This window comes from Apteryx mantelli, chromosome 5, assembly GCF_036417845.1.
Source record: "Apteryx mantelli isolate bAptMan1 chromosome 5, bAptMan1.hap1, whole genome shotgun sequence".
Lineage (NCBI taxonomy): Eukaryota > Metazoa > Chordata > Aves > Apterygiformes > Apterygidae > Apteryx > Apteryx mantelli.
The window spans coordinates 18,920,018-18,936,348 of NC_089982.1; the positions used below are offsets into that span (position 1 = coordinate 18,920,018).

The window sequence follows — 16,331 nt, forward strand, 5'->3', positions numbered from 1 at the left end:
TGGGAATTCTGCTACCAACTTCAGTGGATACAGGATCAGAGCCTTAGTTAAATTTTTTTCACCTTTCATGTAGGAAAGTGGTATTGAAGCAAAGTTTTCTCCTCATCCATGCCCTAACTGGACCCTAGACTGGAATGGTCTACCAGCTGCAGTCAGTCCTGGAGAAGGTAAGGTTTTTTTTGTTTGTTTGCTGCTTTTCTTTTTCTTTCTTAACAATGCCTTTTTCTGATGAAATAACTGTTTCATAGGAAAATATGTTACTTTTTATCAGTATATTTCAAGGTTTGGCAAAACAGGTATGCAGTTTTAAATCTTTTTAAATACAGACAGTCTGGGACACATGGTGAGATGATTTGCCTGAGGTCATCTGTGGCTGATGGCCAAGCTGGGAATAAAACCTTGACCTTGATTTCAGTGCCATACTTTTCCCACTGTGCTGCTTTCCTGAATTTCTCTTCATATCTAGGACAGTAAATTTTGACTATGTGATGTAAGTTTGGGAGCTATAAATCAGTTTTCCCTTTTTGTGGCAGTGTTCCCTGCCCTGTGGGGGTGGTTTGCTTTCCTGGATTGCAGAGTGGTCAAGTGGCTATAGTTCTACAAAGAAAGTAGGTGACTTACCACAACATGCTTTGTTCTTTTTCATCAGTGTTGTAAATATTAAATATCTCTTCTTCCACGCAGTAGAGTTTTCTCTAGAAGGTCTTATACATGCTGCTGGACAGTAAAAAGTTACTGAACAGTAACTCGTTTCTACAGGAAAGAAAGCTTGTGTTCTTGTGTGTAAATGAGATAACTTAGGTACTGGAGTCAGTCTAGCCTCAGTGACATAGGACTTCTGCTTTGAAGAAATACAGAAATACACATGCAATGTATAGGTGCTCTTCAAGGCCAGTTGAACAACCAACCTGTGAAATTCCTCACAGAATGTTAGGAATCACTGAAGGGCTACAGGGACTTATACAAACCACTTCTTTATATCTAACCACGCAAAAACAAGCATGTATTCCTATCTACAATATGGAAGCTGTAAAAAAAGTGAGATCAAATTTGAAGTTGGTCCATTCGGATTTGGATCTACGTGTAGTTCACAGTGCCATAACAAAACACTCATGTGTTTCATGAATAGATTTGTAAGATGAACTTTTTCCCCGTTTTTCTCCTGAGAGAACTCTTTACTGGGAAGTTGTACAGCCTGCTTTAATTATTGATGCTTTGTTTCCTTTAGCATGGAAGAAAAAATTAACTTGTGTTATCTTGTATTTACCTGTCAACATCACATCATGCTTCTTCAGACTTTATGTTGGTATTCTGGATATACTTCTTATGTTAAAATAGGTTTGTAGTCTGATAAAATGCTCTGGGAGGATGATGTGTTGAATTTCTGTGACAAGTTTCAGACTTCTGTGGGAAGTGAATAAACATTTTTGCTTACTTCCAATCTTCAAATTTTTGGCTCACACTTTTGTCAAGATATCACTTCTATTTGAAAGAAAATGTTGAGATGTGTAACATACAGGAAACATAACGAATGTGTATTTGGGAATTTTGTGCTGGAAGGAATCTCTTGGAAACTCCTGTTTGGAAGGAAAATAAGCTCCTGCTTCTTCTTGCATGCATGCATGCTCTCTCTCGCTCTCTTTTCAGATTTGCTGAAATAGTTACAATAATGACATCAGCACCTGAAACTGGTTTTCTGTTCAATTTTGGAAGTATACATGATGGGAAGATTTGCTTGCTCAACAAGAGTGCCAAGAGAGGGAGATTCCACCTCTCTCTTGAGACCACAGCGATGCTGATGCCATTTGCTGACTTGGGGAAACTCCAGTTGGTTGTGATTTCAGTGCAGGAGCAATAGAGTTGCACAGGACAAAAAGAAATTTACTGAGATGGTAACTGATTTTGCTTTTCAGTGATACAGCTACATTCTTACCTCTGTTGTTCTAACTGGGGCTCTTCTCTGTTGCCTGATTCTTCTGCTAGTAGAGGCTAATCATTGTTATATGAACTGAATTCTCAATATTTTATTACTAAATCCTACCTGACATGCTGAGAAAATAGTCACTGAATCCGACAGGGTTTAAAACTGGATTTGAGTAATGGAATTCAGCTTTCCAATGGATTACCCCTGTAATTTGGTAAATAAATTTTCTCCTATTAATGTTCACAGTAGTTGAGACAAAGTAGTGAATGTTTCAGTTGAAACTCACTTTGTTTTTTATCCACAGTTAATTTAATTTGCTGGCAAATAATAATTTAATAGCATACATAATATACTAGTTTTGCTCTATCTCAGATTAAATATTTATAATTTGTGTTATATGTACGTGCAAGTTCTTGGACTGAATTGTTCAGTGTGTAAGTATAATTAGACCACCTTGCTGTCATGGTTACTACAGAAAGGAACCATCACTTACTGTGATTCTAGCATGTATTATTTAGATTGGAAATTTAATTTCTTCTTCTTTTTTTTTAATAAATAGTATTTACTTTAGATGGCATCATGGTTTGCATTTTATTTGCTTAGTCATATTTCTGAAGCAGAATGACATAGGTGTATAGTAAACCTCTGTTAGTTCTAGTCCTAATGCAATTTTTAACTGGTATTTGATTGATCAAAATGGACTCATGTTTACATTTTGGTTATCCTTCAGCTTTTTAAATTCCTGCCATTACGTCAATTGCTTTCTAAAATATTTGGTTTCTAAAATTGTGTTAACCTGTAAGCCTTCGTGAGCCATCTGGATTGTATATCTAATGTTGCAAAATATCCCCAAATATGCATAGTATCTTAGTGCCCGCTGTTGCTGTTGTATCATATTGTAGTTATTGTTGCAAACTTTTACTTTTGGATAGAATTTAACACAAACTATTTAATTTATTTTAAAATTTAATGTAAATACTGGTTTGTGTTTTACCATTCTAGCTCACCCTGTAAAAGCTTGGTCAGTACTTTAATTTTAATGTTTCCAAGTTTGTTTTCCAAGTCTGTAGTTGGCTCAGATATATACAGAAACCAAAACCTCTCAGCACTCCACTACAAATCAGATTGTATATAAACACTTACCAAAAAAGCAAAAACAAACCAAGTCTGTCTGCCAAATTCATCTCTTGATATTCAAACAATTAATTTCTGCAAAATTTCAAGAGAAAATGTTGTATTTCTAAGTCAAAGCAGAGAAAAATACTGGACACTTGCTTACCAAAAGTATTTTGTGAAATACTTATCCTTGTAATAAATACTTCGTTTGGCCATAGATAAAACCCAGAGAGCCTAACCAAGGTCAGTGCTCTGTTGTGTTAAGCTTTCCGTGGAAGTAAAGGTAGATATATATGGTTGTAAATATGTGGGTATGGTGGAAGAAGAAGGTAGGAGGTCAGAATATAAAAACATAGGTGGTCAGTTAAAAAAAAAAAAAAAAGGTATGTGCAATGTGAGAGTGATGGAAAATGAGATACTTGCATCAGCAAGAATGGGAAATAATAACATGACGTGTCAGCATAGAAAATGTTTTCATTTTTTCCCTGGCAGAGTGGTGGTAAAATCTGGGAAGGAGGAGCTGGTTGAAATTAGAATGCTATAGGTGGTGTGCTGTTGATGACTAGACATAAGGTTTGGGAAAGAGCAGGCTATAATTAATTAGATTTGCGCCCAACAAAGAAATGGGGTACCTTTTCTGTGGTTTCTTAGGTCGTCTTAAGCAGCAGTAGAAACAATTTTCTATCCTTTTTGGAATTTCTATCAACCCAGGAGTCTTTGCTTGTGTTCTTGGGACTATGTGTGTGTATGAAGCTGTTCTGTGTCTTTGGTTTAATTTCTTGCTAATCTGCAAAGGCTGGGTGGATATAGAGATCAGTTTGACTGATGATGATTAGAGGTGATTCCTTTAGGTTCACCCAAAGCCTCAAAGCACATTAGCTGGGAGGGAGGAGCAGGTTATGGCCTTCATCACTGCTGTATTATTCTGCTGATATATGCAAGTCTGTGAGGCTGTCATTTTTTTCACAAGTAATGAGTTCACTGTGAAAGGAAAAGCAGGGAGAAAGGGTTATGCTTTTTAACAAGAATGTATTTTTTTCTTTAAAACAGCTTTTTATTTATTTAGCTTTTTTTAATCCAACTATGAAATTCAAAACTGAGAAATAACTAGCTCACAGTCTCACACCCCTTTCTCCTTCTCTCATGAATGAACTACTTGTTAGATAAAAAGTATTTTTAAAAAAGAAAAGTGCTTTATCTGTTGCAATATCTCATTCTGAAATTACCAGCTAGACTGACAGAGTGTGTATGTGATGGTATTTACTTATACTTACAAAGACAGCACAGAGGTTACTTGTGAGTAATGCTGTACTGTTCTTTCCAAGGTGTAAAACTGCTCACAGTATGAATTAACTGCATGCCATAAGCTTGTGAATAATACTGTCTGTCTCACAAAAACAATCTTTCTTAAATGAGGGAGTTTCAATAGCTCAGAAGAAAGCTCCTTGGTTTAAATATAACCTACTACCAGATGAATGTGGAAGGACCAGTATACTAAAAGCTAGGAGTGCATAGAGTCATATCTTCAAAGTAGGAGGCAGAGGATGATATTCAGAGAATCTGTAAAGACTCTGAGATGGGCAAAGTTAATTTAAAAAGTATAGGCAAAGATAATACAAATGAATAAAGCTATATCAAAATAAGTCTAAACAATCTAATATCTAATAAATTAAAATAAATTAAATTTTACAAGTGAAGTTCATTCTTACCTTTTTTAACAGAAAACCTACGTAGCTTTTTAACTTTGTAGTTGATTGTATTCACAGGACCAATTTTTCTCTAAACAAATGTATTTTAATGGATTGTGTATAAACATGGTTCCCAGTGAAGCATGTTAAGTATTCTGTATGCTTCCTTATTCCTTGCCATTACTACTGAATTAATTTGAATGAGTGTTTGACTTAGAGGTGAAGTTCTCCATGAATTTAAAAAAGACTATGAAGAAACGGCTTATCATATCTTTTCTGTCTAGCGCACTGGTGCAAGAAAGGGTGTTAATCCCTTGCAAGGCAATGCCTGCCTGCCTGGCTGAAGTGCAGAATTACTCTGACGAAATTTGTTTGATTTATGCCTGCTTTGTGATCAGCCCCAAGTTGATGGCCAAATGAAATGACTATATAAAACTGTCAGGGAAAGGTCAGCCTGATTAAAACGGCACACTAATTGATACTTGCCCCTTGTTTGCATTCAAGTCTTTTGACTTTTAAGAAAGTCACTAGATTTTTAGAACGCTTGCTCAGTTTTTAAAACTAGTTGAAAGTTGAAAAGCTCAACATTCAATATTCAGGGTTAAGACTGTTCCTTAAATGTTTATGGATAAGAGGCAACAGATTTGTTACCTACATATATAATCCACAAAATAATATACTGTAAATGATCTTTTTTTTTTAAAAAAAGGGGGGGGTCAGAATTCAGGAAACAGAGAAATACAATATTTAAAAGGTTGCTTTTATGCTGTCTTCTGTGTCAGCTGTGAATCTGATCCTCAATGTTTTTTTCTTTTTTGGGGGGGGAGACCTGCTTTTATTAATAGGCATATTTTAGTATTTACATTAATATAAAGCTTATTGAAGGTGCCATTGAGTTATTTTTGTACATGTAGAGTACAGAATATACATATTAGAAATAGACAGCTGGTCTGAATTGGAAAAAGAATAGTTAATATACCATGTGTATTTTCATAACAAGTAATCCTCCTTATTGTGCTACCTTTCTTTATGTTTGGTAGAGGTGATAATTTTTCCCCAGAAGGAGAAGCTAATCTTGCTTTTGGGGACTGGGATTTTGTTTTATGTAGCAAAAATGTAAGTGAAACTATTTGTTTTCTGAAAATAATTTCTGATGATCAATGAATCTCAAATGATTTGAGTATGGTGAGAAATTTTGAGTAAATCTATTACGGTGCTTTGTGAAATAATATCACAGTATTCATGACCAGATAAAGAGTGTAAAGTTTTCTCAAACTTCTTTTTTCGTAATCTGTTTATGGATTAAGAATATGGAAAGATAGAGGTCGCCAGTATCTCTGTATGTTCCCTTAAAAAAAAAAAAAAAAAAAAAAAAAAAAAGCTTGGTGGTATACAGCTGAGAAGGATTATTTAAGTTTGTCACAAGGTCTTACCGTCTTTAAAAGCACGTCATTGAAACTGCAAGGTAGTGAAACTGGTTTCTTTTTAGAAGTAAGATCTGTGTTTTCCACAATGACTGAATAGAGCTAATGCTTGCATTCTCCTTGTGCCATTAATTATTTGCAGACTATGTTTTGTCATTAACCTATTGTCCGACAGAACTTATGCTTACTATACTAGAAATCTTTTTCTGACACAAAGAAAAATGAATTACAAATGTTTGGCTGACACCTTGTTGCACTGGATTTTTTAAAATACATTTTCCAAAAGCAAGAGTGATTTCCTTCATTTGTAAAAATAAATCTGCTAAATAAAAATTCTTTGGGATGTGGACCTCAGAAATGTTTTTATAGTTGGGAAGCCATTGATCTTAGAGTTTCCGTTTATATATTATTTCAAAGTAATTTGGTTTGGCCTCTGGGGTCAGCTGGAAAGACTGTTTATTGATCAACTTGAGCTCTTTGCAAATGCTGAGTACTGTATCAGAATTTGCTACTCTGCATGTTCTCTCCCCTCTTCTCCTCTCCCTTCTCTGTCCATAAATACTAATTTCCTAGGACACTTTATAAGAAACTTACATTAGGCTTTGAGGAAGTGTTTGAAGATAAGGTATGCAGAGAAATTTGTTTCAATAGCTTATTTCCTCATCTACTTTCTGTGAAGCATAACTTAGGGGTTTTTTCCATTTAGAAGGAGCTATTACAAAATAATAATGCAAATATAGTGTGGTTTAGGAGCTGCAGTCCCTTCATCTAATGACAAAACAACATAATCAAAATGAGCTTCCCCGTGATGCCTGTCCATGTAGGTTGAGTTTGACCAATGTCACTGTTCAGTGTGTTCTCTAGTCTTGATTTCCAGCGACCTAACTCATAATTTACGGCATCAGCTAAATTGGTGTCTACAAATGAGATAAAACCTCTGGTCTTTCTATGAAAATTAAGTGAGTAGTTGCAATGCTCTCTTTTGTGTTTGGATTTACTAGGGTGTTATTTTATAAAAATGATTTTTCATGAACAGAAACTTTCCCCTCTTCTCCCCCACCCCCCAATAATAGCTTTTAATCTCAATTGAGATTAATGTTGTTCTAATCATGTCTGAAACTTACTGTATTGAAGAAAAACATCATTAAATTATGTGATTATCTTTTAACCGGTTTAAGAGTTTGTGACTTTGGGTTCATATTAAACTTGTTTGTAATTGCTCACAAAACTGACTTACACAGCTGCGGAATAAGTGCTTTATTACATGTAGAATTGTTTGATTTTGGACTGTTGGCAAGATTGATTTGAGACATCCAAGCTGCTTTTGTGAAGATAGGTCACCCGGTTATTTCATTTTGTCCTGCCTTTTATATTGGCATTTCTTTCAGAGCAGTTTAGACCCAAGAGATGCTTTCTGAGATGAGAATACATAATGCTTAAAAATCAAAGCTGTTTTAGGGAATCTGATATTTTATTAAAATTCTCACTAATCAAGACATGCAAATGCTGTGTTTTTGTTTAAAAGCAACAGTGCTTCTAAAATGAGATCCAGGCAGTCATTTATTCTATGAAACAAAAAGAGTTAAAAGAAGCACTTTAAAGTTCTCTATTTCCCTTCCAAGCCTGTCAGAACTTTTGAAAGACTTTGAAGATTTGTTTTTTATAGTTTTGTAGCCTTTTTCAGTATCTCAAGCATCCTGAAGCAGGAACTCATCCTTCTTCTTCAGCTGATTTTTCCATATCAGACAGCTCTTTGCCTGCAAGCCACATGGGTTGCAATCCAACTGAAGCTCAACTGAAGCTGCTTCTCATTAACCTCTCCTTACTTTTATACTTTAGCTGCACTCATTTAAAAGTTTAAACCACATTTATGATTGTATTATATTTTGCAATTCAAGATCTCAAAAACATGAGATGACAATGAAGCCAGTTGTCTCCTATTCGTAACAAACACTTGAGAAGTCAGTAATTTTCAGTAACAGAGTGAAAGGGAAATGCTCGTGGCTTGATATTTGAGGTGGTAAGAAAGACCGTAAGAAAAAGAAGCATGTCACCTCAATTTCACTCTTATTTTATGTGGCTCACCTTAAAAAGAGCATTCTGGCAAAACTTTAGATTTCAGATTTGATTTTTTAGGGGCCTTTTGATCTTTCAGGGATACTGCATTCCATATTTGGCCTGAGGTCAGTCTTCATGGGAGTTTGAATGCACTTATTTATTTTTAGACATAAAAAAAACTTTTCCTTTTGAGTAGCTGGAGATTATGAATTGTGCATGACATGAATCAGGTAACTCTGCGGAGGTTTACATCATTTCTACTATTACTGTGTTCTCCCCCCATTTTTCTTTTTTTGCTTGTCTTGGTTGCCTAATTGTATAAAGGGAGAGGGAATGCATTACTTTATATTTGTAAGAAGCCGATCTGGAGATGGGAGGCAGAGCTATTATATTACTAAGTTAAATTAATATGCGACTATGATTTTTTAGGCAAGTATTTTCACTGAAATTAATCCTTTTTGAAAACAAAGAAGGTTCACATGCATTTGGAGGGAAAGAAGTTCAATAATTTTATGTTAGCTCAAAGTCAAGTCTGTTGCATTTTTAAGTCATGTTTTGATCTAAAAGATGTTATGCTTAACAGCCACTAAAATGTTCAAAATTTGCAAAGAAACAATAGCAGTTGCTGGTGAATCTTATTGAAAATCATACTAGACAGGATAACAACAAGTTCTAACACTTGCATTTTGATACTGTTAGGAAAAATATTGTTTGGTCTGTTTTGTAAGAATGATTGAGAGGTTTTCCATAGGGTTGATAAAAAGCAAAAACATTAACTCATAGGAAACTAGAAGATTTTTTTTTTACATTGGCAATAAATTTACCTTCAATGTCTTCCTCTGAAGTTTTTGATGAATATAAAATAGCCCGCTATAAAACTCTGGCCTTTGTTTCATTTAAACTGTTTAACCTTTTTTTTTCTTTTTTTTTTTTTTTCTTTGTACAGGGTTTCTATATCAGTGTTGCTTACTAAAAGTGATTTCATATTTTTGGTGGGAATATGCTTGCTGGAAGATGATAGTCTCTATATAGCTTCTGAAAGAGGTGATAACACTTTTATTAGTTACTACTAGTGTTTGTGAGGACTGAATTCTTTATGCTGTCTCAGTTCTTGAGTTTTACTTCTTCATTTGCCATCTGTAAGTGACTTGATTTCTTTTCTTTAGAAGAATACATGAGAATGTATTCCTCACATGGTAACTAGCCATGTCCATCTACTAGTTTAGGTGCTCCTTATAAAGAACAATTTGACATATATTTAAGTGATATTTAATCTGTCCATCCAAGAAGTTAGTGAAGTTTGTCAGTTATCTGGCATTCTGCTTATGTACAACTATTCCACATCCTAGATCAGTATGGTGTCCAGTCACCTAATATCTTAATTTAATTTTAGATTTTTAATTTTAGGTTTTATGTTAGATTCTAACATATGTTATGGGATCGTATGATGCAATAGCCTAAATCTTTTCTCTCCATCTTCTCCTCTTCCTCCTGATACTGTTGTGGTATGGTACATTTGTTTCTTTGCCCCATTACATTTTTGTGTTCCATGTTCATGGGGTCAGAGAGCCTCACAATTATATGATTTAACTCTTTTAAGCCAGAAATCTGAAGGAATAGGGTCTGCTGAGTAGTCTAAAGCATGGAGGTGCAGGTTATTTTTTACAAAAAATTACTGTTGAGAAAAGGTTGCTTTATGATCCACTCTAGCAATTTTGGTTTGGGACAGTGTTCAGCAAAAATCCAGGACAGGTGATAAATGTGATCCACAAAGGGGTCCTCTTCTAAACCTGGCTCAAAATAATGAACAGGGGTATTTTTTGTGGGGAAACCAGTCTGTATTGATATCTGTGTTCTTCAGTGGTCAGTAAGATGTACTTGGGAGTGATGCTTTGGTACAAAATGACACTTTGTAGAAAAGACAGTGGTGACACATTTCTTGCTGGTCTTTGCTGGAAAACTACCTGTAAAAAGGCATTAGAGTTCTTTTTAAAAAGCTCTTTTTTATAATGTTGCCATTTCATAATATTGACTCCATATATGCCTTGCATTCTGGCCATCATTGAGAATTACACAGATGCAGACACATTTGTGCACTGCTGGCCCTCAGTCCTCTTGACAAATGGATATCTAGTTATCAAGAAAATCTGCCTGTTTCCCAACTTCAGCAAAAATAAAAACAGAAAATTACATGGAAAAAATGCTGGGATTATGGTCATGTTCATTTTTTTTTCTCACTTGCCTCTGAATACTTCAAAATAGACTTAATGCTTGCCACTATGAGTAAAGCCTATTTCAGGAGTTTGCTCTTTGCCTTAGCAGGTGTGAGCTTTTCTACAGTGTACATATAATGTTCAGACTTAGAGCAAACTGATTTTTATACCCTGTCCACTTTAAAATCTGTATGTTTCTGATTTTCAGCATGCTTCTGTAATGTTGTGCCCACTTTGGGAATGTGAATTCCTTTAAAAACCTTTGGGTATCTAAAAACCTGGTACAATTCTAAAGAAATACTGTCCTGTTTCCATGTAAATCAATGAAACTATTGTCTTTACTTCACTGAAGCCAATATTTTTTATTTTTAAAAGATGTATTTTAACTTTCTAAACATTGTAATCAAATGTTATAATAGTGAAGTCCGTAGGCATTAGCATATTTATACTAATGACAAACATTTGGGGGGAGAGGGAATTAGTGCTTTTCTTTTTCTCCAAGTGTTCTGAATATACTATTGGATAAAAAAGTAAAAATGTTGATGTCGTTAGTCTTCATAATGTTCTTTTAAAATATAGTAATATCTTAGTATTCCAGTTGCTGTGTAATTTAAATTTAAGTTTTAGAGTACCAGCATTGTCTTTAAATGAGATACTTTATCTGCTTCAGTATTCTGGTATTTCTTGCTGTAAAATGTCTTCATTGCTTTTTTGAAGATTGTTCTGTAAGATTTCTCATTAGACTTAAATCTCTGCTATATGATGATAGGATGTATCCATTTGTACAGCATGTGTCCTCTAGCCAGAATTTCATGTGTTGTCTGTCTGACATATCTGAGATAATGGGGACTCGTAATGTATAGACTGCCACTGCTAGATAGCATAAGCTTTTAAAGTTAGCTTATTCCATTTCTTTTTAGTAGTTTTATAGATCATTTACATTGTTCTTTTCTCCCCATTGTAACTGAGGGATAGCTAAGTTTTAAATTTATCAGCTCAACTGCTAGCTGAGCATGACTGGCCTCTGCGTTTCTGCTGCAAAGCCTATAGCAGTCCTTTCAAGCAAAGACATCAACATATCTTCCTTACTCTGCTACAGCATTCTGGCTCTTTTACTTTCTTAGACCCTGGGCAAATCTAACTTTGAAGACAAAAATGTGAATTGGTCAGCTCGGTCAGTTTTTCTTACCGTTTCTCAGGTGCTATAGGGTGAGACTTTTGGAGTGTAACGTCTTTGCAGACCACTAGAGGACAGCATAATCTGTTTGGATTAAAGGCTGTACCTGGGTGGATGGGATTGTCCCCTCGGACTAGAACTCACCCAAGCAAAAGATACTTTTTATGTGGCAGTTCTCAGCACAGTAACCTGTAATCCCAATGCTTGGCTCCACCTGTTGGAAAAAGTGCTTTAAACATTTTATCTTCAAATTAGAGTTGATGTTTTAACCATTACAATATTGTTTGTGTTGCAGTAGAACCTAAAGCAATAATTATGAAGCAGAATCCATTGTGCTAGGTGCTGGATAAACACATAACAGAACAGTGCCTTCTGCAATGAAAGTTTTCAAGTCTAAGAAAAGAGATAACAGTTGAGCAGGAGGGTGACAGAAGACTAAAGCTGATCAGCTCAACATCTTCTGCTGGAGCTTTGTATGCTTTGCAATAAAGGAGAATACTGGGCAGATATCTGGAAGAGAATGAGTAGTTTAATGGATATTTCTGGGAATTTTTCCCCAGTGCATGTATAATAAAATGAGAATAATTTTGAAAAACTTCTTGAAAATTTTTGAAAAAATGCTGTCATACTCAATGGCCAACATCTTGGTAATTGATAAAAGATGATAGGATAGAAGGTTAGATTATGGTTGGAATTCAGAGGAAAGGGAAGTAGTTTGTTTGTACAATAGAAAGAAAAGGAGGCAAATGAAGGATGTAAAGATGAATTTTTAAGTAATTTGGCAGTAAAATTCTTTTGTAGCAGCAGTCTGAATTCATGTGACTATGCAACTCTTCATTAGGGTGTGAGGGCACTAGTCAAAATGTGAAAGAGCTGTCTAACCTATGCAAACATTTGAAAATGTTCCTCAGATAGAAGTTGACAAAGGTTCTTTTTCTTAAGTCGAGCTGTCACAAGTTCTCTTCTGTAATATAATCTTGCTTCCAACAAAGGAAATGTAGGCCCTGAGAAATTACACAGAAGTTACAAATAAGTAAAATATTAACTAAACATGAAAAGTAAGGTATACTTTCTGTGCTTGGGTACAAAAAAGACTGCAGCTCAGAGAATGACTAAAACCAAGCCAGAATTTGCCTCTTTCTCCTGTTCCTCTGTAACAAAACCCTGGAAACATACCAGAAGAATCCATATGTTGGTCTCACTCAAATTTATTAACATTCACTCATATTCACTTCTGGGGATAGCTTCTTTAAAAACATTATTTGTTATTGATATGGCAGGGAAGGAAGAGAGGTTTTGTTGAAGGTTGAAATGTTTTGTAGATGATTTACATTTTCTTTTTTTGTAATTGTCTTCAGAGAGCCTGTTTGATTGCTTGTGGAGAAAAATAATGCAACATCTACTCTCAGTTTGCAGCTTACTCTTCTCTTGAGATCAGCAACAGAGAATCAGATCAGGTGGTGTCATTTATAGTGTTAGGCACTTTTAATAGTATTCACGGTTATTTCATTATGTGGCTTTAAAAGCAATTTTAAGCATTTTTGATTTATAATTCCAGCATAGCTGTGAGTGTTGCAGTTAGCAACCAGTGCTTCCAGCTGTTTTGCTTTCTTCTTTTAAGATCTTACCTAAGGGTGGATTATGAATGTACATATCTGATGTCTGAAATGTAGGGAGTAACTTGAAAGCTGGCAGAAAGTGTCATTTCAATGTAGAGAGTGAGATGGTAAATGTGAATGCCTATTCTGAACCTGAATATGTTTTTAGAACTTCTGAATAGTGCTTACACTGATATAAACAGATATAGTCCTGTTGCAAATTCAGGACTTTGTTGGGTTTCCATTAATTGTATAAGCTAATTGACATAATCAAATTAAGGATCAGATTCCCCAAGAGGGCTGGAGTTTAAGAACTGCAGACTTTTGGACTTAAATTTATGAGTGTTTGATCACTATATAAGAAACAGGTAGGTATGAGTCTTAAATGTGGCTTGAAAACCTTTCACCCAACACCTTAGTAAGGTTAACTATCTATTCATCATATGTTCAGCAAGATTAGCCTGTATCAGATTGTTAGGTAACTGCTGATGTGAATTTATTCTTGCCTTGGAAAATTCTTTTTCCCCTCTCCCTGTTAGATGCTGTTAGTGAAGTATTCAAAATAATTATAAAGGAAATGTAGTGCTGATTAGTTATTATAGCATATCTAAATACCCTTACTTGTGCAGCAGTCTGTATCATGTGAACTTAATAGATAGCTGATAAGCTCTGCTTTTAAGGTTCCCTTGATTGAAATAAAAGAAATTAAATACCAGAAATCAAATTTGAAAACTGTCAGACATTCACGCTTTTTTAAAAACAGTTTCTAATTTTGCTTACTGGATTCATGACACTCTGTTTAACTCTCTTAGTATTTGAGATCCTTAAGAAGTGGTTTCTAAAGCTGTTGATTGTTTCCAGAGTTTATGGTTGCCTAGATTCTTAGATCAATTCATATATGATGACAATAAACAAAAATGGAAGTTTAGTTTGTGTTTGTTAAGTTAGGCAGTTTTTTTCAGAAATGTGGGCAAACAGGACTCGAACAACCTTACGTTGTGGTGTAAGAGTTTTGTGTGTTTGAGGGGCTTGGGACCGTTCTCACTGTAAAGTAAAAAACTTATCACTACTAATGTACTGTCAAGCGTTGTACAGCATTAGTGGACTTCTGTGAGCTGTTCATTGACATTTTATAAAGATTTTATGGATCGCGTTGTATTTCATCAAGGCAACACAATGACGCTTGTGTATATAAAATGTACTTTGAAATCTACTGTTTCTGCTAGAAACACAGGTGTTGTTTATGCACTCATTCTAAGCATTATACAAGTGTCCTCACATATGTGTGTTGTCCCGTCCCCCCCCCCCAATATCTGTTGCAGAATTCAGGTACAGACTTTGTTTCCAATTCTTGTAAATCAGTTGTGACAAAATATGAGATAAGGATAAATTTTTCTGTCTCTTGAAGTTACTTATTGTTTCCATCTGCAGTTTCAGTATTTTTAGATTTCCAGTTTAAGAACCGTGAATGCATTGCTTGAATTGGTTACAATCCCACATTGGATAAGGTCAGGAGTTGCATTTTAGCTCTTCCTGAAAGTGAGGTTTCAGGCTACAGTTGTGCGTTTAGAATTCTGATCAACAGTTTTGAGAAAGAAGGCACTGCTATATGTTACAAAAACCCTAATAGTAGAAAAAATAAATCTAGAAGTAATTTGAGTGATTCATAATGTCTTCTGAATAATCTGATACTTTAAAAGCTTTTAATTATTTGAAGGAAAGGCCAGACTACTTATGCTTAGTGTTTTAGTGAAGGTGGTATTAATTATTTTGTACTTGAAATGCGTCTTCTCCAGATGGTCTGGAATAGCTTCTGAAAGTTAATTTTTGGTGCATGTCTCATGTCAAATTTCTGGCATCTTGCCATAACAATATCAGAAGGAATTCACATCCATTAAAATCTTGTAAAGTATTGAAGAGCCAAGGCAAGTAGGTAGTTCAGCTGATTTTTCTATGCTCACATGATAATGCTACAAATAACAGGAAAATAATCCCAATATTAAAATCAGTCGCATCTAATGTAAAGCAGTAAAATTTGACCACTGTTTTTATGTTTGTTTTTTTTATCTAAAAATCCAGCAATACAGAGAGAGATACAAGTCTTTTATTTCAGCTTGTGCCAGGAAGTTCCTTCAAGACTATTTCAGATCTGTCACTGAGTTGTTGGGCTTAGTGTTGATGCTGAAATCATATTGTGCGTAGACCAGTTGAGATAGTGTTGTTTTAATAATTCTGTGAACACACCCTACCTAGACTTTTTGATTTTGAACGTGTCGATTGTTGAAGTGCTCTTAAGTCTGCTTAAATGCTTCTGAAAATCCCACTTACTGATCTTTCCTGTGTTCTTGCACTTCTAGTGACAAGGAAAAAGAAACAATATAAGATTCCCCACTGCCCTCCAAAGACTAGGATACCTCTTAGCAGTATAAATTTTCAACTGTTCCAACAGCTTCCATAAAGAAATGCTGAACTGGACAAAGTTCTTGGCTCACAGTTGCTCTGCATGTTTTCTGCAGTCTATCCTTTGCTAGGAAGAGTGTGTTGAAAAATATATATGTAAAAAAAAAAAACCTCATTAACTTTTCAGCATCATACAAATATTCCTTTCGACCCTAGACTTTGGACCCGATATTTTGAAGGCTACACCAAAAGTTACCTCAGTTTGTAAATGGTTCTAGACTGCATATGTGACATTTAAAGCTGCACTTGAAAACTTTGGCTGCCTTTCCTTATCCATCAGCTAAAGACATTGACAAATACTGGTATTTGCTCTGGACTTAGGCGTGCTAACATTTCATACATCATCCTCCTACATGGGTTTACATCTTTCAGTGCAGGTTGGGTGGGACTTAAATGGCTGGTAGCTCTTGGAATAGAAGCCTGTGCTATTACTTGCAGCATTACAGGCTCCTTTTGTAAAGGGAAGGAAGATAATTTGTAGATAGACTAGTTCAAATCGCACCACTTATTTCCATTGTGTTTTATAGTAATATTAGGCATATTGTGCTATATGGTCATTCTTATGTTCTTCTGTCATCAACAGAAGCTACCTGAGAAATAAATTCCTAAGTAGTAGCAATTTAAGGTCTTGTGGCAATGAATTTGGAATCTATTGTTATTGCTTAGGTGACAG

At 35.1% G+C, this 16,331-nt stretch overlaps 1 protein-coding gene across 6 annotated transcripts in view; it reads left to right on the top strand.

Annotated features, from left to right (window-relative positions):
* The window catches only part of GSTCD (glutathione S-transferase C-terminal domain containing), an 87,820-nt gene that overhangs the window by 21,916 nt on the left and 49,573 nt on the right, over nucleotides 1-16,331 (top strand). For all 6 annotated transcript variants that reach the window (XM_067297586.1, XM_013951880.2, XM_013951882.2 and 3 more), the window contains one exon: nucleotides 74-167. In XM_067297586.1, the coding sequence (XP_067153687.1) occupies nucleotides 74-167 (94 nt within the window). The remainder of the gene's footprint in view (nucleotides 1-73; nucleotides 168-16,331) is intronic.